The sequence below is a fragment of the Triturus cristatus genome, chromosome 6, assembly GCF_964204655.1.
Source record: "Triturus cristatus chromosome 6, aTriCri1.1, whole genome shotgun sequence".
Taxonomy (NCBI): Eukaryota; Metazoa; Chordata; class Amphibia; order Caudata; family Salamandridae; genus Triturus; species Triturus cristatus.
In genome coordinates, this window is record NC_140589.1 from 1124982803 (window position 1) to 1125004438 (window position 21636).

A 21636-nucleotide genomic window follows, 5' to 3' on the forward strand; every position below is an offset into this window, starting at 1 on the left:
GGGAGTTGACTCCGCCACAGCCCTAGGGTCGTCTCTGTCTGTCATTAAGAGATCGGGTAGTTCTGTAGTTTCAGGTTATCCCTCGTTCCTGGCAGGCCATCTGGAATGCTTTAAGGCGGTCGTCCCAAAGCTGGGCGATGGGGAATTTCCGAAGACCCGCGGTTTCCTCCCGAAGGAGCACCGTGCTCTCCGCTTGTGCCCAGTTAATGAAGGAGGCTTTCCAGTGCCTAATGTGCGGGGGGGGTCGTGGCCTTCCAGTGTTTAGTGAGCAGGCGCTTGGCCGTTATAAGCCCCATGTCCCAAAAGCGTGCTTGCACTTTATTTTTTGTGCGCTTATACAAGCCTAATAAGCATGCCTCCCATGTGCGTGGCAGTCGCTCATCAGTGTCGCATGCGAGTAGTGTCAGTGTGTCGTCCCAATATGCCCGTATAGCAGGGCAGTGCCACAGCATATGTAGGAGGTCTGCTCCCGGTAGCGAGCAGCGCTGGCAAGCTGCGTCCGTCAGTGAGAAGTATCTATTTATCTTGTCGGGCGTGAGGTATGCGCGCTGCAATATGTAGTATTGTATAAGTTTAAAGCGGGGATTACAGGGGATGTTGGTCGGGCCAGCCAGGATCAATGTCCATTCTTTATCTGTCCAGTCTCTTCCCCTGTCTGTCGCCCAGCGTTCTCGCAGCGGCAGTGTGGATGGTTGCGAGTGTGCCTGTAGAGCTTGCGCTAGCCAGTGTATGATGTGCGAGCCATTGCCCATAACATGCAGGTATTGTATGAAGCTGTGCATCGGGAGTTCTTCTGTGATGTCGCCCCAGGAAGCAGTGAGCGTGTGCAAGAGGGACGCGTGCAGTAGGAACTGCCCCATCGGGAGAGCTGCGTCAGCAGTCAGGTTTGCGAAGGTTAGCAGCTCACCATCTGCATATAGGTCACCCAGCGTGTCTACCCCTGCATGCTCCCAGCTAGCCAAGTGGGCCTCAGTGAGCGGTCCCGTCGGCCCAGGTGTGCCTAAAAGTGGTAAGATCGGGGCATAGGGCTTAGTCGCTCGTGTGAGACGAAGGCACCGCAGGAAACACCTGCGCGCCACCGCCAGGTATATCTGGGAGGGGCATTGAGTGCGGGTGTTCGGATGGAACAGCGTGTTAATTTGCGTTCGTGTCCAGGCAGCTGCGTTCGAGGCGGTATCCTCGAGGTGCCTGCCGCTCAGCCATCCCGCCACCCATTGCATCTGTGCCGCGAGGTAGTATAGCTCCATGTTTGGGACTGCCAAGCCCCCCCCCCCCCCCGAGTCTGCAGGCATGTATAGTTTGGCCAGCGCCACTCGTGGTCTCCCCTTGTTCCAGATGAGGCTGCGCAGCAGCACCTCTAGATCGCGGAATATCTTGGTGGTAACATACGTGGGCACGTTTGCAAAGTAATAGAGCAGCCGAGGCAGCACAATCATCTTGGTCAGCGCAATGCGGCTGGGCACATTGAGTGGTAGGGTGTTCCAGAAGCCGATTTGCGCTCGGATGGAAGCTATCGTTCGGAGGAGGTTGCCCTCCAAGACGTCGGTCGGGTTTCTGTATATTCTTATCCCCAAGTAGCGAAAGGTGGTGGGGTACCACTGCAGCTTGTCCCCGCCCAGACGGATGTCACATTCAGGCGTGTCCGGACTAAAGGGGTAGGCCCCCAATTTGGACCAATTGACTCAAGCCCGACACCTCCTCAAAGGTGCGGAAAATGTCAGTAAGGGAGGCGGAGATGGCAGTTATATCTCTGACGTATAGTAATAGGTCATCCGCATGCAGACCGTCCGCTAACGGGATTCCCCATTCCAGTCTATGTGCCCTGAGCGTCACGGCCAGGGGTTCCATGGCCAGGGAAAACAACAATGGCGACAGTGGGCAGCCTTGTCTCGTGCCTCTGCGTACACGGATGGCGTCTGAGAGGAGCTGGCCCGTGCGGACACGGACTGTCGGTCTGCCATAAAGCAGGTCGACCATGGCTCCGTACCCTCCCCCTAGTTGGTACTTCTCCGTAACTGCTCTCAAGTACGGCCACTCGACCGAGTCAAAGGCCTTCTCCAGGTCCAGTATCAGGCATCCCGCTCTGGGCCATTGCCGTGTGGCGTACTCCTGCACCCGAAAGAGGCGGATATTGTGAGAAGTGTGGCGTGTGGGGACAAAGCCATTTTGATCCTGGTGCACCAGGTTGGGCACATGGGGGGCCAGCCTCCTGGCTAATGCAGAGGCCAGTATCTTGTAATCCGTGTTTAGCAGCGCCAAGGGGCGGTAAGAGCCCACCCGTGTGCTATCTTTGTCAGGTTTGAGAATAGAGACCAGGGTGGCCTCGTTTAACGTTGGGGGCAGAGCGGCGTCGTCCGCCGCCGCGTTGTACATTCTCAGGAGTTCCGGGACGAGAATATCCGAGCCGGCCTTGTAAAGCTCAGCTGGTAGCCCGTCCGGGCCAGGGGATTTGCCATTAGACAGGTTAAAGATGGCTTCTCGGAGCTCGTCCGGTACGAGTGGGGCTCCCAATTCATCCTGCTGCGCGATAGTCAGTTGCGGCATTTGCAGGGGGGAGAGGTAGCCAGCAATATCAGGGTGGGGGACTGGTAGGCGGGAGCGATACAATGCTTCATAGTGGGCGATGAAGGCGTTGTGTATGCGTCGTTGCGTGTATACTAGTTCCCCTCCCTCTGCCCGTATGGCTGCCACTGGGGCCGAGCGGGCTTCTTGGGAAATCAGCCAGGCTAGTAGTTTGCCTGGTCTGTCACTGAGGTGGTGTGTTCTCGCCGAGTGTGCAGCGTAGTTGATGTTTCGGAGTCGCTCTAATAGGCGCGCATGTTCCGTGTGGGCTTCGTGTAACGGGTCCTCATCACCTTCTATAGCCCCCTCCTCCCTGGCGAGCAAGTCAGACTCCAACCGGGTTAGGTCCCTCTCCAGTTGGTGTCTCATGTGGCCCTGCGTGTTCAGACAGTGTCCTCGGAGCACTACCTTGAAGGCGTCCCACTCCACCTGGGGGGTGGATGCCGTGCCTGTATTGTCTTCAAAGTACTGTGCAGCACGCGCGAGTAGGGAATCACTGAAAGCCGCGTCTAGTAGCAATGCAGGTTGCAGGCGCCATGTGGGCACAGGGGGGCGCGGTTGTTCCCAGGTTATGGACATAAAGTGTGGGTTGTGATCTGAGTGCGTGCGACCCATGTAGTGTGTATCTGTGACGTGGGGTAGAAGGCCAGTGGATGCCATGAACCAGTCCAGTCGGACGTGCAAGCCATGAGCGCCTGAGTAGTAGGAATATGCCCTCGTCCCCGGGTTGCGTGTTCTCCAAACATCGTGCAGGTCCCACTGTGTGGCCCACTCCAGTAGTGCTTTCGTGGCTCCCCGTGTAGAGGCGTTAACTGGGGGTGGGGAGGAGCGATCCAACGTTATATCTAGGGTGCAATTATAGTCTCCCCCCAGTATCCACGAGGTTGCATGCCAAGGTGCCATGGTCGCTGAGAGACGCGCCAGGAAGCCGCCCTGATCGACGTTGGGGGAATAGAGGGACACTAGTGCAAGTGGCCGTCCATCTAGCCTGCCTTGTGCAGCGGTATATCTGCCCTCCCGGTCTATTGCAACATCCGTGACCTCCCAAGGGGTCCCGGGGCGGACCCATATCAGTGTTCCGCGAGCGTATGAGGAATAGTCCGTGGCATACAGTTGCCCTCGCCACCTGCGGTGCAGCGCCCGTACCTCAGCCCTGTTTAAGTGCGTTTCTTGGAGGAGCGCTATGTTGATTTTATGTCGTTTTAGATATGAGTAAATGTGATAGCGTCTAGCCAGTGTGTGCATTCCCCTGACGTTCCAGGTGCATATTTGTACATTAGCCATAGTAGTCGTGTGTGTGTGTGTGTCCCGCTGCCTCCCAAGATGGAACGCCCAGCACAGTGTTCCCCCAAGCCCAGCGCTTCGCCCCCACCGCAAAGTTATTGTTGGTGTCGTACATGCAGTGCCATGATCTCCAGCAGGACATGGGGATATGGAAGAAAGGGAAAACATATAGCCTCAACATGGCAACAAAGTAAAAAATGCCAAAAGGTCGGCTGTACAACATGTCGCCGTCCAAACGCTCGAGTGAGCTCGTAAACCATACAGTCTTAGGGGGTATCTTGTGACTTATATTGCAACAGTAAACAAAACGGTGTAGTCTTTGGAGTGCTCGGCATCCCTCCCGGGTGAGGAGTGTAGGCCGCTGCTGTCCGGCGGACGCTCAGTGTCTGCCGCTCAGTGCCACATCAGCGGCGTACCCGGGTGTCAATCAGGTGTGGGCAAGGGTCTCAGGGGGGCGTACCCCTCTCAGAGTGTCTCTTGTGCCAGCAGACCGTTGGGGCAGCATCTTAGGTCAGGCGGTCGTGCCTGCATTGTGGGTGATCAAGTCTGGTGTCTACAAACAGAAAATGTACTCACAGTGTCTGGCTCCGTTCTAGAGTCCCCGGGGCAGCGATGGTCCGGACGCAGGGACGCCCCTAATTCTTCCAGTGGGGGGGCAAGGGAACGAGGCATGAGCTTAGGTAGGTCTGTACCGTGCCGCAGGGGGCAGGCCGCCGCCGGGCCCCAGTCAGCCAAAGAGATCCACTGTTTGCGGCGTGACGTCCGGGGGTTCCCCAGAGCACTGGGTATCCGGGATACCATAGATCGCCTCATCATCCGTCAAGGACACAGCAGGGCTAGCGCCTGGATGAAGTGATTGCGCCGGGGAGTTACTGATTGCCACCACCTTGCGTAGGGCATCTCGCTGTTCGTGTTGAATTAGGTCCACCGATGGGGAGTGAATCATCGCACCTCCGGCCAGTGGAGGCGTGGGCGATTTGCTGCGGCGTCGTCGTCGTGGGCCTCGGGTCCGCTCAGTGGTGGCGGTTCCCAGCACTCTTCCCGGCGCCTCGGGCATTCCTCCATCCAGCCAGGCCTCCGATTCCTCAGGGCTCGTAAAAAAGTGTGTCTTGTCTTGCGCTATCACTCGGAGCTTGGCAGGGAAAAGTAGCGAGTATTTGAGGTCTGCTTCGCGCAGTCGCCTTTTTACTGCCAGGAAGGAATGCCTCTGTCTTTGCACTTGCACCGTATAGTCCGGAAAGAACATCACCGGGGAATTATCTATGTTGATGTCCCCTAGTTTCCTGGCTTCGCGCAGTATGGCATCGCGGTCCCTGTAGTTGAGGATCCGGAGGATAAACGGTCTAGGGTTAGAGCCAGGGGGGAGCGGTCTCGTGGGCACTCGGTGGGCTCTCTCCACCACGAAGTAGGGGGAGAGCACGCCTTCGGGCAGCAGTTCTCTTAGCCATTCCTCCACACGGCAAGCCGGATCCACCCCTTCCCATTTCTCCGGAATGCCCACTAGGCGGATGTTGTTCCTTCGCGCCCGTCCCTCCGCGTCCTCGGCGCGGTCTTCCAAAAATTACACTCTGCTCAGGAGGTCTTGTACCCTTTTGTCTGTCTGCGCCGCCTGTGGTTCAATGACTGCCATTGTATCTTCCAGCGCCTTAGTGCGATCTTGTAGCTTCTTATGGTCGGCCCTGAGGTGGGTTAGGTCTATTGCCACGCCATCGATTCTGGTCTCCAGGGAGGTGCGTGTCTGCTGGAGGGAGTCTTCCATCCTTTCCATGGCTGCTAGGACGCTGTCCAGCTTCGACGCCACTTGTTCAGTATCCATCTTGGGCGCCGCTTTTGCGTGCTTTCCCTTTGTGGACGCGGTCCCTGATCCAGTGCGTGTTCGCACCCCTCCAGGCATGGGGCTGGCGGTGCGCGCAAGGAAGTCCCTCTTGTCGCTGGGGGGTGGAGGCCCGTCCAACGTGGCGAGTCACCCCTGCGACTCCGAGGCTGTCTTTGCGGGTCGTAGGCCGCCCCCAGGGAGTGGGTGTCCCTCACACTTATCCCAGTGCGCCACCGGGTTCCGCAGCTGTGGGCCTCCGGGTCTCGTGTAGTGTGTCCTGGTCGTCGCGGCTCCGGAGGCGCCAGGCAGTGAAGGGCCCGACGTCGGCAGGCGGATGCCAGGTGTCCCCTACTAGGTTGTGTGGTCGCATCCGTGCCTCTCGCCCTCTCCGCAAAGTTGCTCACCTCCCGCGGTGCCTGGAGGCGTAGGTTCTGCACTGCAAAGGGCTATGGGATCCAGCCAGTCACGCCGTCAGGCCCCATGACGCCGGCGGGCAGCGGCGATGGGGGTAGCTGCGTCCATCAGTGGCGTCGCCCCCGTCCGGTCGAAGTCCGTCCCCAGGTCACCGTGTTCTTCAGGAAAGGGGGGGGGGGGGGGGGGGGGAGTAGCCCTAGCTCAGGAGAGGCCTTTTCGGAGCAGGGGGGGGGGGGGGGGGGGGGTTAGCCCCAGTTTCCCCTCATGCACCCCTAGAGTCCACTATCCGCGGGAGTAGCCCACTCCCTCAGGAAGCGAGTCAGCCCCAGCAGCGTGGTAGGCACCGTCTTCGCCCCGGCGCCACCCCGCCGCCCCCGGGACCCCAGGCAGGCAACTCACGTGCAGGCCAGGCGTCCAAGTCTCCTCTCAGGTGGTTCCCCTAGGCCGCCCTCAGCCGGCTGCCGCCTCCGATCGTATTTCCGGGAGGGGGGGGGGGGGGGGGGGGAGGGGGACGGGGGTGGTCTCCAGTGTTCTCCAAAGCCAGCCCCAGCCATGCGGGGGACCTCTCCGTGATGGTCACGGGCTGCTGCTCGTTGCCGTGATGGTCCCCCCGTAGGCCGCAGCACAGGGCCCAGTAGACGGCCGGAAGCCGCGGACTTGCGTCACCAGGAGCCCCTGCAGCGTCGTCGTCAAGGCGGCCTCAGCCTCGCCTCTGGGGTCGGTGCGGAGTCTTACCGCCGATCGTCACCGGAGGCAGCCGGAGCGTGCACCGGGGCCCAAGGCAGGTCCGCCAGCAGTATCGGGCCGTGCAGGATAATTTGAGCCGGAGAATCGGCCCGGGGTAGGAGAGCTCAGCCGGGAGCTCTACCCAGGCACGTCCGTCCGCATCGCGTGTTAAGCCACGCCCCATTACATCCGAGCCCGATGGCAGAAAAAAACAATCTGATGATGGAGCCGAAGCCCATGCGCAATACGAACCAAGGGAGGAGTCACCAACCTCGTGACTTCCAAAGACTTTCCAAGAGGAAAAACAAACTGCAAACATCCGGGCCCAACACCAGATGGCGATCTATGCAAAAGTGTGTAATCTGCAGCTCGTATGCCTCGAACACATGTTTCCTGGGTTAATTTAGCAACTTCCTAAGCACTAGCATAAATCTCCCTTTAAAAAGGTTTTTCAGTTTCCGAAGGGAAACAGCGTTTACAACGCTGTCTCCACAACGCAGCACCTATACAATGCGGTCGTTACAACGAATGCGTTGTTACCACGCATGCCATTACATCGCAAGTCGTTTCAACAACTTGCTGTAGGGGGCACGCCGGTGTTGGATTTAGAATCCAACACCTTCCCTGCTGTTGCACAAACTGAAGTAGGAATAGTAAATACTACTATTCCTAAGTCCAGCGCACCCCTACAGCAAGTTGTCGAAACTACTTGCTATGGAATGGTTTGCGTGGTAACAAGGAAAGCGTGAACCACGCTTTCGCTGTAAACAACTATATTCTTTCAGAGGCCTAGCTACTGCCACACTGTTCCAGCTTCCCCAATAACATTTTAATGCTTCTTGGTTTTTAGTATATCGTCTCATATGGAGGCCATCACTAATAGGGGTGATAGTCACAGAGTAGCAGCTGTACGCTCCCCCAAGACACTGCTACACAATCATCAAAAACAGCAACTAGTGGATGGCAAGAACGGATGCACTATCCTTGAATCATTTGCTACAATCATCAGAAACTGTGCTGAATTAGAATTTTTTGAATTTTATTATTTTATGTTCTCAAAACGAGAATTTTATTGGGAATCCTATTTACTTGGAAATTGAATATTTGGACCACAAAACAATGTGCAACTACTGACATGAGCAAATACCCAAACAGAAGCAAGAGTGACAGCACAAGAAAAGTACAAACTTTTTTTATTAAAAATATATGCACGTATTATGCACATAAACCTCCATTTTTGTTTTGATGTGGTGACATCGGTCTTCATTTCACTACTTTGGAGGTCTTAATTTTCTTGATGTCTTTACCACTGAGTAAGAGAGTCCCATTTTTAAATTTTCCAACCTGCCCGCTGGGCAAACTTGCAGAGGCAGATTTTTTCTTTTTGCTCCATCTGAAGATTAAAATCAGAACAGGAAATTTTGAGTAATGCATCTGTGTAAACCCCAACTAAATGTTAACAAAAAAAATGTAGGCAATTGAGCATCATACCTTTCTCACACTATAGTATTTTATATCTGCACATATAATGTGGTATTAAAAATAATTTCCGTGTTTGAGAATAATTTTTTGCTTTATTGACAGTTTTCTAGTTCAAGAAGGATTTTCTGCTTAACCGCAATTCAATCCTAAATGCAAAATGTTACATTCGAAACACAGTAACACTCCCTATTACTGGAACTCACACAAGTTGCTTACCATTCATCATATGTTTTAAAAGTGCTAACTTCCCTATTGCTTTTTGTTTATTCGATTATAGCATTCTCTTTTCTAAATTATTTGACTGCAGGTATACATTACACTTTCACACATTCCACTCAATACAAAATACTGAGAAAAAAAGATACTTTAGATACAGATAACAGAACAAGGTGCAACATGGAAGTGAAATGTACGAACAGGAAAGTTTCTGATGAAACTACCGTTTTACAAGAAAAACGCAACTGTAACTTTGTTTAGCACGTCATGCCCCTTTGTAAGGTACCGGGAGGCACTACTGAACATGTAGGAGTTTACAGTGTGGAGGAGCGCTGGGTTGCAAGGGTTTGTGTCTGCAATGAGGCCTGAGGGAGAAGCCTTTCCGTGTCATATGAAAGTGATTAGAACGTGGTCTCATCCAGTCTTGAGTGGCAGACCTTAACAGTTTGATGGGAGAAGACGTCGTTTACTCTAGCCAGTTGTCCATCTCTCCAGGCCACAATGGAGTTTGTAGGTCTCGCCTGAGCCAGCGCATGCGCTGCTCTGGCGAGATTTTAGTAAGGGCTCCAAAAAATGCTACCACTGTGGCCTACAGTTTGCGTGCATGTGCGCAGGCTTACGAGCAGAGGCGCCATATGGCTTTCCTCGTCATGCTCATTAAGCGAATCGCTCGCTGCGCTTGATTGCGATCGCGATCACTTTCACTTTCGCGGCTGCGTCTCTTTCACGGCCGCGCAGACGATGCGTTTTTTTTTTCTTCTTTTAAACTTGCAGCGTGAGGCGCGCGTTTTGGTGAGATTTTCGCTTAGTTTCTGGAGGCTGTCTGGTGAACAGGGAGTCTCGGAGCTCAGTGAAAATGTGTCTATTGCTAGGCCTCCCCCACGCGCATCCTCGAGCACCCGCCCTCCAGTTCTCTGTCTCTTTGCCCCCGCCCCCCTCTTCGACTTGATAATCTTGATCTGCAGCTGTCACAGGGCCGGTCTGCGGGATGTCAGGAGTTGACATCCCAGGGCCTCCCCAGAGGAGGCTGTCACATGTCCACCTCTCACCTGCACACGCACGCGTGTTCACCCACGCAGCTCTCGGAGACGGACAGACAGGCAGCCGGGCGGCTCCCATTCAGCCTCGCTCCTTTTTTTTCATATTCATTGTCTTCCTTCTCGTCTTCATTCTTTGTGGTTTAGCCCACTTCTCCTCCCCTTCTGTCACACTCTAGGCCTTCCTTCCCTCCACGCGTCTTTCTACGCATTCAGACACCTCATCTCTGTTCTCATCACTAGGCCTTCCTCCGCCTCTATCTCCTTCTACACCTCACACACCAGGACTTACCTTCCATCCACTCCTGTTTAGCTCTTTCCCTAACACAACGTGTCTTTGTCTCCTTCCGCTTTGTCTCCTCACGGCAGTCATAATGCCCCCCACTCCTGCCTGTCTTCCCCGTTTTCACTTACTAAGTCTTCCTTTCCCTCTGTTCTGTCTCTCTCTCCTCCCCATCACACGCATATCGGGTGTTAATTTAACTCCATTCCAACAGACGTTCCCCGTCACTCACACACCAAGGCTTCCTTTCCAACCAGTGCTTTCAATGGGCGGGCACTATCAGAACTAAGAACCCGCATTTCTTTCATTAGAGAGGGATGGTACCTGCCCCTCTCAGCACTGCACCAATGCTTGTAATGGGAGAGTACCGACACTTAGCAGCAGCAAACAGCTACTCTGCAACCAGAGTACTAGCAATTCTATATTTCAATTTCAAGCACAGTTTCCAACCACTTGGCCACCTCCTCTCTCTTGTCACCAGTCACTCATTAGGCCTTTCTCCGTCTCCCTCTCCTACCCTGGCACCCACATATTTGGTTTTGTTCTCTCTCTTGCCTCTGTCTTCCTTACCCCCACTCACAAACCCAGCCTTCTCTACTCTGTATTCCACTCTCCTCCATATCAGGCCCTTGCTCACCAGGTGCTCATCCGTTTCCCTTTCTTCTGCTATTTCCAGTCTGTCACCCTCTCTTCACAGGTATTCTTTTCCATTCCTTCGTGCCTCCTCTTTCCTGCCCATGGCACATTTTCTCTCCTTTACCTCCAACCTGCCTCACTCTGTCCTCCTCAACTCCCACACCACGCCTTCTTTCCCCTCCTCTGTCTTTCATCCCTTCTGTCACTCACTTCATGGCTAATGTTCCGTTCCATCTGTCTCTAACCTCCTCTGTCCTACACACATAAATCAATTATAATTGCATTTATATAGCACTTACTACCCCTGATGAGGCATCGAAGCGCTCATCTGATCTAATATTCCTTCCTACTCTTTCTTTTCCTTTCTTCATCTGTCGTCACTCACACATCAGGTCTTCCTTTCCCTTCGCCTCCTTTCACACTTCCACATCGAGCACAGCTAGTTCAATTATTCCCATGTGGTGCGGGTGACTTTAAGCCGGTCTTGGCATTTCAAAAAGCAGCAGTGAGAATGCTGGAACTGGTAGCCCATCTTTCTTATGCGACAAGTAAAACTACAAGTCCCAGCATGTTTAGGCATAGCCAATAGGTCACGCTTTTGGGACCTTATAAGTATTTAGTTATGCAGCACAATATCATTGGTGCAACAACATCAACTGTTGGATGGCTAAACACATAAGGTCCCAAAAGTGAGACCTATTGCCTATGCCAATGCTTGTTTCAGTGACTACTGGGCTTAAAACAGACGCTATATTCTGAATACCTCAGTTAAAACAGCCGTTCTATAAATCTTGTAGGGGTATAGTAGAGAGAGAAGATGGTGATACACTTCGATAGGTTTTATAATTACAATCACAAACTGTGCAAGTCATGTGTGGCGAGTGGGACCCGCGGGGATGGGCTATGTTAAAGTCATCCAAGCTGCAATTGTTATGTGGCGGATGCTTTGGTGTGAGATGTGCGCGTTCTCATGGAGTTAAAAGGCAAGCTGCCGGAGAGAAAACGTGCGACCTGTAGGCTTTCGAAAGCAGGACGCCTGATAGGATTGTTTTACAGGTCCAGTCATCCATGCCTGGACTAACCACAGCTGGCCCTAGTCATGCTAAATTGTGGTAGTTGTGTCATTTTCATTTTTTTTATAATCCATTTCTTTAGTTTGCATGCTCAACAAAAGACAGAACATTTCTGCGACAAAACATATGTACCATTACATTCATATAGCAATTACCCGTCCAATCCGGTGAAGGAGAACATTCAGTCTTCACCCCAGACCACCCAATCCTCTCAAAGCAGTTCATTCCGGTAGGCCCAGCCATTTGCCCCGCACACGCTGGTGTTTAGCCAGGCAGCCTTGTGCCTCACAGTTTCTTTTCCTGAGTGGCACACCAGTCAGCTCCTTTGCGCCAACTTGCAATAGAAGGGGCCAACGAGTCCTTCCACGCCGCTGCTATGTCTCTCTTGGCTAACAATAGGGTCGTCCACAGACACAATTTGCCATTACGGGAGACATCTAGCCTGTTCAACACCCCCAGGAGGAGAGCGAGGGGACCACCCACCCAACCACCCACCCAAGTACGATGGTTAGCTCATTTGTAATCTATTCCCAATACATGGAAAGGATGGTACAGGACCAGACCCTATGATAGAAGTTAGCTGGCTCCGCCTCACACCGAGGACATTTTGGGGACGGGAGGAACCCCACCCTATACAACCTCGCCGGCGTAAGATACGTGCGGTGGAGGTTGCAAATTTGGATGAGGTGGAGCCTGGTCGATATTGAGAGCACCCGGGGGGGGGGGTGGGGGTCTTGAGAGAATCTAGCGCGGATGGGGTATTGTTTATCAGGGCTCGGTAAATTTGGGATATTCCCCCTTCCCCAGATTTCCCATGAGGATTTTAACTTCCATTGGGCTGAATTCAGGAATAGTCGTGTGTTCTGGAGTATCTAGAGCCAAGGTATGTCGCAACTAGAGGTATTTGTAGAATTGAGTAGGCTGCAGAGAGTATGTTTGTTGCAACAGCTAGAAGGAGGACAAGTGGTCCCCTCTCCATACATTTCCCACCCGGGTGATACCAATCGGATCCCACTTCTGGAAGCCTGTTAATGACCTCACCTCCCGCAGGCAAGTGCTGTGCCAGAGGGGTGTTTGCAGTGTAATCCTGGTGTCCCACCGGGTGTGTCGCATCGCAGATCTCCATGCTAGAAGGACCATCCAGGTGATTGCAGGTAGGGTGTGGATAATAGGAGCCCCATATAGCATGGCCTGGATCCGGGAAAATTCGAGGCTCTCTAGCTCCAGTCGGTAGGCCGGGTCTGCCCAACCCCTATTAAACTAGTTGTGGATAACCATTAGCCGAGTGGCCAGATAGTACAGAAAGGGGTTTGTCATCCCCATACCACCATCATATGGGGGCCCCTGACAGCGTGTGAGAGCCAGTCTCGACCTTGAGCCACCCCAGTGGAAAGTCATGATCAGTGCGACTAACCTGTGAAACCAGCTGCGGGGTAGATGGAGCGGGAGGTTCTGAAGCACACAGGAGGCGAGGCAAAACCATCATTTTAAATAAGGCAATCCTGCCGAGGTGGTTGAGCGGAGGGACTGCCACCACTTAAGATCATCTTTTGTACGTTTAAAGAGTGGGTTCACATTAAGAGACCAGGTCAATTCAGAAGAAGGGAAACCCAAATACCAAGGTACTTGAAAGAGAGCCTCCGTAGTGGAATGCTGGTCTGCCAATCCACACACTCCCAAGAGGGTTTAGACACAGGCCGACGCTTCCTCAAAAGATTGGATAATGCAGAGGCATCTTGGTCCAGAGTTGGCCGGGTCAGCTAGAAAGAGCAGGACATCGTCTGCATATAGGGCGATGCGGTCCATATGGGCGCACTGCCAATGCCACCCCCGAATCTGCTCATCCGTCCATATAAGGCAGGCCTAAGGCTCGATCGCCAGAGCGAATAGGCGGGGAGAGAGTGGGCACCCCTGTCGGGTGCCACTCTTGATGGGGAAGGTGTCTGACAGTACCCCGTGCACTAGGGCCCTAGTGGACGGATTGGAGTAGAGGACTGTCAACAGGATCCGAAAGTGGGATCCAAGGCACGCCCGCTTCAGTACACACTCCAAGTAGCGCCAATCGGCCGTATCAAAGGCGTTTTCAAAAATCGAGGAGCATTAAGGCCAAGTAAGAAGTGAGGAGATGGCGGTGAGCGAGAGCCACCTGAAGGCGTCTCAGGCAGTGTCTTGTACTGCGAAGCGGCATAAAGCCACATTGGTCAGAGTGTATACGAATGTGAATCACTGGTTTCAGGCAGGTGGCAAGAATTGTGGCATAGATTTCAATCTCGGTATTGACAAGATGGGACGGTAACTAGAACATTAGGGTGGGGGAGGATTTGTTGTAGGTATGACCAAAATAGTGTCGGTGTCAGGGGGAAAGGTACCGTTCTCCAGGACTTCGTCAAATAGGGTGTGGAGTTGTGGGGTCAAGATGTTTCGTAACGCTGCATAGTACTCAGGAGTCTTGCAAGTGGACTGAGCCAAGATTGCCTCATTGATTTCCTCAGTGGTGATGGGTTCCTCCAATGCCTCAACTTCCCTCTCTGGGAGTCTTGGGAGAGAGAAAGGCATTGCAGAAAGAGGGAGCCGGAGAATGGGATGTGTGAGTGATTCGCCAAGAAAAGCTTGGCATAGTAGGTCACGAAGGTCCGGGCAATGTGCACTGGAGTGCGGAAAGCTTGCCCATCTGGATCACGAATTTCGGGGATTATCTGATTGGCCAGGGGGTGAGTAGCGAGCCAGTGAATTAACTTGCCATTTTTGCCTCCCCAGCCGTACACCCTGGCCACTAAGGACCTCCAGATTGTTTTGGCAGACTCAAGAGAGATGGATCTAATTTCCTCCTGCACTAAGTAGAGTTGTTGGAGGTCCGCCTCCCCATTCGTTATGGCCTCAGTCCTTTCCATGCGGATGGCTTTGGCCTCGAGTTCAGAGAGGTGATGATCCCGGACCTGCCATCTATGTTTAAGGAGCCCCTTAGCGTATTCCCGAATGGCAGCCTTACCCACTTCCCACAGAGTACTGTGAAGTTGTACCGTACCACTGTTGGTTTGGAAGTAGTGCTTCAGTTCACTCTCGATACTCTGCTTATAATCTTGGTCTTGAAGAAACCACGCGTTCAGTCTCCATATGGGGCACATTGCTCTCGAGGGACCCCGCCCCCTACCTGTAGCAGGAGAGGAGAGTGATCAGAAACGCCGCACGTCAGGATCTGAACCTCTGTGACCAATTCACAGTCTGAGGCAGGCATGTAGATGAGATCAATGCAGGAATGTGTATGATGCACGGCCGACGTATATGTGTATAGTATTGTGTTCTAGGGTGACATATACGCTAGACGTCGCAGAGGCCCAGTGTAGTAGACCAGTCTCCGAGCTGTCGAGCTCCCCGCCTTCTATGGGAGGACGATGGGCCAGTGGTGTCATTGGCGAGGTGAGGAACAGCGTTGAAGTCCCCTCCAATCATTGTTAGGCCCTGCGGAAGAACGGACAGCATATCTACAACAGTCGAAGTGTGGAATCCAAATTTGCTGGCAGGGCGTACACTGACATCAAGTTGATAGTTGTGCTCCCAAGTGTGCCTGTAAGGGCGGTGAAACGGCCCAAAGGGTCCATGACTGCCCGTGTCGGTGTGGTATGGAACGCCGTAGGAGAATTGCCGGTCCCCGAGCCCCTCTAGAGAATCCATAGTGCCATACTCTATCGAAGCCCTGGCGCGTCAAGAAGGGACAGTGATTTCCCAACAGGTGGGTCTCTTGCAGCAAGAGCACATCTGGATATAAAACTCGGTTGACGTTCCATGAAAGGATTCTAAAGAGTTCGCTTTCATGGTAGGAATAGGACATCTTGACTGGGAAGCAGAGTGCGGGGACCGGGATCTGGGGTGTACAGACAATCTAGATGGCTGGGTTCGAGAGGCGGCCACTGGTACATGACCCTCCTGCACCAGTCGCGCAGGGATGCATCATTGATGTCATACACAGTGTCGCGGAAGAGTAAACAAACAGCAAAAACAGGGAAAACAGTCCCTACCCACCCTCCCAACCAACCACCCTCCCCATACGTCCCCAAACGGAGCATCTGTTGCTAACCAGTAGTTAAAAGTGTAGAAAGGAAAGGCAATCTACGAGAGTGTCTATCTGGCAATACATGATGTTCCTCTACAGTGAAAGATTGTTGTTCCCTTCAGTGTGAGACATTAGTGGTGCCAGTGAGCGCCGTCAGATATGGGGGGGCTGCATGAGAGATCCGTGTCTTCAGAGCTGGGGCCCGGGGAAGTGATGGAGCGTACTCCTGGCGTCGGTTACTGGGTTTCAGTGTTCTCAAGGAAGTCGGCAGAGACCCGGGGTGCAGATGACTGGCTCCTCCCGCTGGGGAAACCCGTGGGGGAGGCAGACGCCGTGCCACAAGCTTTGTGTCTTCTGCGGGATCCAGTGCACTGCCCACGAGGGCCCACAGCCGTGCCCGCTTGCGGGTCCTTTTGGGGCACCGCCTGGGGGACCCCCCGAAGGACGGGTTAAACATTCCTCTGTCGCCCAAGTCCAAGCCGCTTCCAGTGAGTCAAAGAAGTGCATCTTGTTCTGGAATATCACCTTGAGACGGGCCGGGAAGAGGAGCCTGTATTGCAAGTTGAGGGCCCGCAGTTTCTGTTTCACATGTATGTATGATCTTCGCTGGGCTTGAACTTCTTTTGTGTAGTCGGGGAAACTCATAACTTGGGTATCTTTGTAGGACAACTGTGGACGGGAGTGGGCTTCCTGTAGGATGGCATCGCGAACTATGATGTTCACTACCAGAGCAATAAAAGGTCGGTGTGGGGCGCCTGGTGGGGGCCTGGGTGTGAGTGCCCGGTGGGAAATTTACACGACGAACCATGCAGACAGAACACTCAGGGGCATCCAGGATCTAATCAAGTCTGCGACAAAGTTATTTATTTGCGAGGGTTCGCTGCCCTCAGGAAAGCCCACCAGGCGGAGATTATTTTGTCGTAATATGTTTTCAGCGTCCTCCGCCCGCCTGTGGAGCTCAGTCGTGCGGGACAGGAGCTGTTTCATCTTCGACTTCCAAGATGCGGGATTCTGTTGCTGTAATGCGGGCGGCCGTGTTGTGGAGGTCCTGCCGGATGAGGGCCATGTCCACTCTCACCTCTCCGGTTTTGGTCTCCATGGATTCCTGGTAGGTCTTGATGGCCTGAAGGATGGTAGCCAAATCACTTCCAGGATGACTGAGTGCAGGAGGGGGGGCCTCTTCGTGGCTGGAACCACTGGTTGGCGAGAAAGCAAAAGACACACAATTGATGGACGGAATGCGGAACAAATCAAAACATTCACCCCCAGTCAAGAGATCTGGGTTAAATCCATCATTCTTTAGCTCACCATGCCACCCCAGTTTAGACCTGGCTATATGCAAATCAGTCTTGACCCTGGAACCACTGGTGGCATACTGCTCCATCCAGGTCTGAGTCAAGTGGGGGTTTAGCTCCGTGTCTTTGCCCATGATTACTGAGCTCTCCCAGGGGACAGTCCAAGCTCACCACATGTTGGGACTCCCTAGTCGCAGAAGCCTAAGGGAGCCTAGCTGGACAAATCCGGATTCATTGATCTATTGGGATCATCTGAGCCGCCTCGTCTACCCGACTATGACCCTGATCATGCGCAGCAGCCCCACAAGGACCCGAGCCTGAGAGGTCTCAATGGGGATGATTCGGAGTAAGGGGGGGGGGGGGGGGGGGGGGGGGGAGGGGAAATCCTACAGAGCATCTCCGGCAGAGCACCATATCTCAGTCGTATGTGCGCCACGATTCTTAGGTCAGGGGGCAGCTGGCGCCTCGCGACCGCCCAAGGGTCCTGTACTGAGGTAGGAGTTGCTTCCTGCCGATCGCGGGTCAAGTAGCGCAACCCCGGTCTGTCTCAGAGTGCCCCACCCGATCAAATGCCTCCAGATTGTATCACTTCTGGGAATCTCACAACTCCCAAGCCATGGCCATTCACTCGCACTGACTTCGGATCACTCAGTCCGCTCCACTTGCACCAGGGCCAGAGGGGGCCACCACATAAAGTCCCCAGCAGTCCCCTGTGCCCCCTTCCCCAGAGGTGCACAGGTGCTTACGCAGCTACCAGGGCCGATCCGTCCCAGGGGTGGCAGGATGGGAATCGGGAGCACTCACTGTTACCCCAGGCAGTCATCCTCAGGGTCCACAGTTCAGGACCTGGAGGTAGCGGGTCGGGGGCCCCGCTATAGGGGATCACCAGAGCATACTCTAACCAGCCTCCAGAGTCATTGGCCCCAGATCTAGATCCAGGAGGTGGGGGCCAGAGGAACAGGGTCCCTCACCACAGTGGGGTGGGGGAGAAATCAATCTAGGCTGCAAGTCACTGGGGCTTCACTCAGAGCATCATTCCAGATTGTTAGTCGGATGGCAAGCCGTGTGAGGAGTCCCACCAACCGCAGGCCGATTGCGCCAGGCGAGCCTCGGTCCGCACCAACATTTTGCCAGGAAGGGGCATGCAGGACGGCGCCAACCGGGTCTCCGGTCTTCCGACAAGCACACAGAGCCAACCTCTAGAGAGTGGGCTACTCCGCCGCCATTTTGCTGCAGCTCAGTGATACGTTCCGATTGCAGAAGGTGTTCTCTCCGACCTCCACCGGTGCTCTCTGTTCACAGGATTGCTGCAAGGGCCGCAGGCTTAGAGGTGCCTCAGTTGAGGAACTGGTACTGGAGGAAATTCAGGATGACGGCGGACCCTAGAGAGGTCGGGAGCACTGAGTGCGACCGCCATTCGGGCGTGCCAAGAGTTGGGTCATTTTTAAGCAGTACTACTCTTGCACAAGTTTTCTCATTAGATCAAATATTGTTCAGGTTTAGCAATACAAAGGAGCTAGAGTGATTTGGAGGTCCTGATTTCAGAAAGAGGCAGGTTTTTATTTCCTTCCTTAACATCTGATTGTCTTGTATATTCCAATGTTCGCCTGCCAGTAAAGAGGATGCTGCCCCAACTACAATCCCTCTCCAATAGGAAATAAAATAAAAAGATGCTAGTCTCGTGTGTAGTGTCCTGTTTTGGGAGTAACGTTAGAATTTAGTTTGCCTTTACCTTGGATGGCTCTGTAGGCAATATAAAGTGCTTTAAAGGCCGACTGTCTTGCTATCAGTAACCAATGGAATGCTTGAGGCAGAAAAGGTGATATGTGCTCAACTGGACTGAGGCACAGAAACAGTCTTGCTGCAGTGTTTTGAACTCTTTGCAGTTTGCATAGTAAGAAAATTAGGGCTCCGAGGTACAGGCCATTTGCATGATCTACGGAGACATCACAAGTCTGATGGTATACCAGTCGGGAGAAGATGCGTCGTGGTGGCTGCTTGAGGTTGAATGTTTTGCGTGAATTCATTAACATGTGGGATCAGTAATACTTTGGAGTCCATGGTCACTGAGTTTTCAAAACTCCCTTGATGTCACTGGTGTAGTTTCCAGTTCTTTGAGACTGATAGTAGTAAGTTGGTAGTGGTTCCACTGTCCACATCTCACGATCTTGGTTTTGGAAGAGTTGAGTTTAAGATGGTCGGTCATCTTCCATATATCAATGGCGTGGAAATACTTGTCGAGTATAGACGTATCGACATCTTTGAGTAGTCCATTTTAAAAATAATCTGCAAGTCATTTGCACGACTAACATGTTATGTTGAATTAACTGATCAGATCTGGTAAAGGGCCGAGGTAAAGGTTGAAAGGGAAAGGAGAGATAATTGACTGTTCTAGATTGTTATTATTGGAGTGAGGCGCGGACATGAACATCTTATGCCAATGTCTGCTAGTCTTAGTACTTGCGTCTGATAATGATTGGTTTAAAGGCTGCAAACATGGACATGATTAGTAGTAGCGCTCACACTCTTCTACATTATTGTCTACTGTTAAGTTTAGGTCACCCAAGAGAATGTCAAGTCAAATGTTGTACCTGTGCCAAGGTAGAACCCAGATTGTTGGGTAAAGAGTAGATAGTATTTCTCAACAAAGTTGGACATATGGGAGAACATTGCTCTTTCAATCAATTTTCCTGGGAATGGACCCTTGGAAATCGTTATGTAATAGACAGGGTTAGATTAGGCTAATCATTGATAATGTGATGACTGACAGTGAAAGCATACTCTAATTCAGGGGTACTTCTAGTACGGCCCGCAGGCCGCCAGCGGCCCGGCAAGCCTTCCTTGGCGGCCCACAGACCTTGCAGACATCATATGCCTTTGTGTTTTTATATCGCCGGTTGCGAGCTATGGGGGCCAGGCGATTCTTTTAAAGAACATTCACTTGTTAATGAGGCTTTGTTGTACTTCACCTCTTCTTAGCGCCCCTGCATCTCCACTCTGATTGAGTGGAGATGCAGGGGCACTAAGAAGAGGTGAAATACAACAAAGCCTCATTAACAAGTGAATGGTCTTTAAAAGACCTGTGAAGTACTTGGGTGCGGTGGCTGTGTGCGTTCCTGGGAAGCTGTCTCAGCGTGGGGTGAGGTGACTGAGGGTGACAAGGACAGCAGGGTGAGGTGATGGAGGGCAGCAGGGAGTGAGAGCAGGGGCTGAGGTGACAGCGGGTGGAAGACAGAGTGCGACGGAGGGATGTAGAGGGAGGGAGAGAGAGAGGGAGAGGGGGAAGAGCTTCCCCTGCCATCAGCCTCAAAAACTTGGGGAAAAACACCTGCTTCGGTTCAGGGGGGACGGAGGCTTCACTTCACCGTACCCTGCCCCCCGCTACAGCGAGGACCCTGAATCAGTGGGGCGTATTGAGGAGGAAGACACTGAAGAGGAGAAAGAAAGTGAAGTCGGGGAGCAGGGTTCGCCCCACGTACACCTAAACATACCCAGACGACTCGAGGCTTCTGAGCAGCAGAAAAAGAGGAAGAGCCCCAAGACATCGCCATTGGTGATTTCAGCGAAGAGGCCATCCAACGAAAGCCTGAACAATGACCCAGCAGCTTGATAACTGTGCTCACAACCTTTGACCCAAACCTATTGTATTTACCCTTTGTCTTTACCTACATGTGCCACAACAAAGTGATTTTCAACCCTTTTAGTCCATGCCCAGAAACACATCGTAACATTTTAACACAACTTATTTCTGTTCAGATGTACAAATATTTCTTTCCATAGCAATCGGTTCTGTAAGCTTTGAGACATTATGTTTCTTATTATTGTGTTTTTCGGAGGTTCTGTTTTACGTAATCTTTTGCTGCATTACAAAAGTCTAAAAACGTTACACTAAAAATATAATTTCTTTCCAATACGTCTTTCTTGAAACTTTATTACATTCAACTGCCAAATCACTAAAAAAACAGAGGGGGAAGTCAGAGAGGGAGAGACAGAGAGAGAGAGAGGGAGGGAGACAGAGTGAGAGGGAGGGAGGGAGACATAGGGAGAGGGAGGGAGGGAGACATAGGGAGAGGGAGGGAGAGAGACAGAGGGAGAACAGAGGAGGAGGGAGGGAGACAGAGAGAGGGAGACAAACAGAGTGAGTAAGACAGGGAGAGAGAGAGGGGGAGGGAGACAGAGAGGGACGGAGACAGAGAGAAAGGGAGACAAACAGTGATTGAGAGAGAGAGATAGAGGGAGGGAGACGGAGGGAGAGAGGGAGGGAGGGAGAGAGAGAGAGAGAGAGAGAGGGAGACAGAGGGAGGGAGACAGACCGAGACAGACAGAGGGAGGGAGACGGAGTGAGAGGGAGACAGAGAGGGAGGGAGAGGGAGGTAGGGAGACAGAGAGAGAGGAAGACACAGTGAGTGAGACAGAGAGGGAGGGAGACAGAGAGAAAGGAAGACAAACAGAGTGATGGAGACAGAGGGAGAGATAGAGGGAGGCAGACGGAGAGAGAGAGAGGGAGAGAGAGAGAGAGGGAGACAAAGAGAGGGAGGGAGGGAGACAGACAGAGAGAGGGAGGGAGGGAGACAGAGAGGGAGGGAGGGAGACAGAGCGAGAGAGCGATAGATAGATATGTGTGAATGCCTGGTCTGGTGGCTCAGTGTACGAAGGCGTCCGCTGCAGGGACCCGTGTTCAACCTCATGGTCATAGTTTTGTTTTTGGTCTAGCCCAGCCCCCCTCCCCCACTGGCCCCACCCCCACCGGTGCGGCCCTCA

General features: G+C 52.9%; 1 protein-coding gene across 1 annotated transcript in view; it reads right to left on the reverse strand.

Moving 5' to 3' along the window:
* Nucleotides 1-7978: 7978 nt before the first annotated feature.
* FSAF1 (40S small subunit processome assembly factor 1) overlaps nucleotides 7979-21636 on the reverse strand; it is a 241315-nt gene continuing 227657 nt past the window's right edge. Inside the window, exon 7 of the mRNA XM_085612025.1 lies at nucleotides 7979-8195. Within this exon, the coding sequence (XP_085468151.1) occupies nucleotides 8066-8195 (130 nt within the window). The 3' untranslated portion in view covers nucleotides 7979-8065. The remainder of the gene's footprint in view (nucleotides 8196-21636) is intronic.